A 2341-nucleotide genomic window follows, 5' to 3' on the forward strand; every position below is an offset into this window, starting at 1 on the left:
GTCTGTGCAGACCCCATTGCAGCTCAGACCCCACTGCAGCGCTCGGAGGAGCGGCTTTGCCCAGGATGAACCTGCACGTTGCCATGACAACACAGCATCCATCGCTGACTTCCTCCCAAAAAGTCGCCCTCCGGGTGCAGCTGGGAGCGGTCGCACAATGGTGACACAGCTGCTGTGTCAGAGGTGCCCCAGGGGGTGGAAGAAGGGGCTGTCCTGTGTGCCCTGGGAGCGAGCTGGAAGGGACCTGAGGCTTTTGAGTGTCCCCAGTGCCGCCACCGTGTCCCTGTTGTCCCCATCCCCATCCATCCCCGTTCCTCTGGGGGCATTCCCCTCATCCCAGTTGAGCTGTGTGATGTGGGTCCCTTCCGTGCCTTTCCCCTCAGTGCTGATGGGATGATGCAGGGGGATGCCCAGGGACCCCAGTAACCAAGGGATCCCATAGGGCCATCTGTAACCAAGGGATCCCATAGGGCCATCTGTAACCAAGGGATCCCATAGGGCCATCTGTAACCAAGGGATCCCATAGGGCCATCTGTAACCACAGGATGCCCCATGGCTGCCCATAACCACGTGCTTTCCCTCCTGGCAGCTCTTTGTGATCGACAACGGTGCCGACGACTGGCGGATCGCCATGACGTACGAGCGCATCCTCTACATCAGCCTGGAGATGCTGGTTTGTGCCATTCACCCCATCCCTGGGGAGTACAAATTTTTCTGGACCGCACGCTTGGCGTTCTCCTACACTCCCTCTCGGGCGGAGGCGGACGTGGACATCATCCTGTCCATCCCCATGTTCCTGAGGCTCTACCTGATTGCACGTGTCATGCTGCTGCACAGCAAGCTCTTCACCGACGCCTCGTCGCGCAGCATTGGTGCGCTCAACAAGATCAACTTCAACACTCGTTTTGTCATGAAGACCCTCATGACCATCTGCCCTGGGACGGTGCTGCTGGTGTTCAGCATCTCCCTCTGGATCATCGCCGCGTGGACGGTGCGGGTGTGTGAGAGGTGAGGTGTGGGGATGGGGGGCACCTGGGAGGTGTTGTGGGGATGGTGACGGGGACTGGGGACATGCAGGAGGTGCCATGGAGATGGTGATGGGGATTGGGACACCCAGGAGGTGTTGTGGGGATGGTGACGGGGACTGGGGACATGCAGGAGGTGCCATGGAGATGGTGATGGGGATTGGGACACCCAGGAGGTGTTATGGGGATGATGATGGGGACTGGGGCATCCAGGAGGTGCCATGGAGGTGGTGATGGGGACCGGGGACATCCAGGTGGTGCCATGGAGATGGCAATGGGGATTGGGACGCCCAGGACATGCAATGGAGATGGTGATGGGGATTGGGACACCCAGGAGGTGTTGTGGGGATGGCGATGGAGACTGGGGCACCTAGGAAGTGCCATGTGGATGGCATTGAGAGTTAGGGACACCCAGGAGGTGCCATGGAGATGGTGCTGGGGATTGGGAACACCCAGGAGGTGCCATGGAGATGATGATGGGGATTAGGGACACCCAGGAGGCACCATGGGGATGGTGATGGGGACTGGGGACACCCAGGAGATGCCATAGGGATGGCGATGGGACGGTGTGGGGCTTTGATGGGTGCAGAAGGGATTTGTACAGGGAGAGGTGCACCTTGGCTGTCTGTGAGTGCCATGACAACACGGTGCTTCCAAACCCACTGCTGGATGGCAGCACGGTGCTCAGCACTGGCGTTGCTGTGGCAACCGGTGCCAGCAGGTGCCACGATGCACCGGCAGCGTCCCCATGGTATCAGAGTGGTACCGGGGCTGTCCCAGTGCCCCAGTTGCTTTGAGCAGTTCTTCCCCATGCAACGTGCCCGGTAGCTTGGGACAGGGATGGGGATGTTCCAGTAGCCATGTGGGACGCAGAGCCATGAGCAGGGCGGCTCTGCTGGCGGTGCCCGTTGGGATCACATCCCTGAGGAGGACGGAGATGGGGATGTCTGTGGGAGAGCACTCAAGAAGACAAATGCACGTTATGATTTGCTTTAAGTGGATTAGCTCAATCGCATGAAATCCCTTTAAGTCTCTGCTGCGGGATGATGCCGGGCTCAGCGATGCGGGGTCGGGTCACCCCATCCATCCCCTCCTCCTTCTCCTCCTCCCCTCGGTGTCACCACGCGATCCCATCCACGTCTCCAGAGCGTCTCTGAGTGGCATGGAAATGCTCTGGGGTTGTGGGAGCTCTTCCAGACAGTGCTGCTCTTCCTGCTTCTCCTAATGAGGCTGGAGAATGGGCTGGAGAGCTCTGCTCTGTGTGCCTTCATTGCATCAGGGGGTCCTTTGTACCTCCTGAAAGGGAGCAGGCGGGT

The 2341-nt window shown here is 59.6% G+C and overlaps 1 protein-coding gene across 1 annotated transcript in view; it reads left to right on the forward strand.

The window, feature by feature from the left end:
* The window catches only part of KCNN3 (potassium calcium-activated channel subfamily N member 3), a 20760-nt gene that overhangs the window by 7622 nt on the left and 10797 nt on the right, over nt 1–2341 (forward strand). Inside the window, exon 3 of the mRNA XM_010728260.2 lies at nt 590–1008. Coding sequence (XP_010726562.2) covers nt 590–1008 — 419 coding nt within the window. The remainder of the gene's footprint in view (nt 1–589; nt 1009–2341) is intronic.

This window comes from Meleagris gallopavo, unplaced genomic scaffold (genome assembly GCF_000146605.3).
Source record: "Meleagris gallopavo isolate NT-WF06-2002-E0010 breed Aviagen turkey brand Nicholas breeding stock unplaced genomic scaffold, Turkey_5.1 ChrUn_random_7180001956285, whole genome shotgun sequence".
In the NCBI taxonomy this organism is placed as follows: Eukaryota; Metazoa; Chordata; class Aves; order Galliformes; family Phasianidae; genus Meleagris; species Meleagris gallopavo.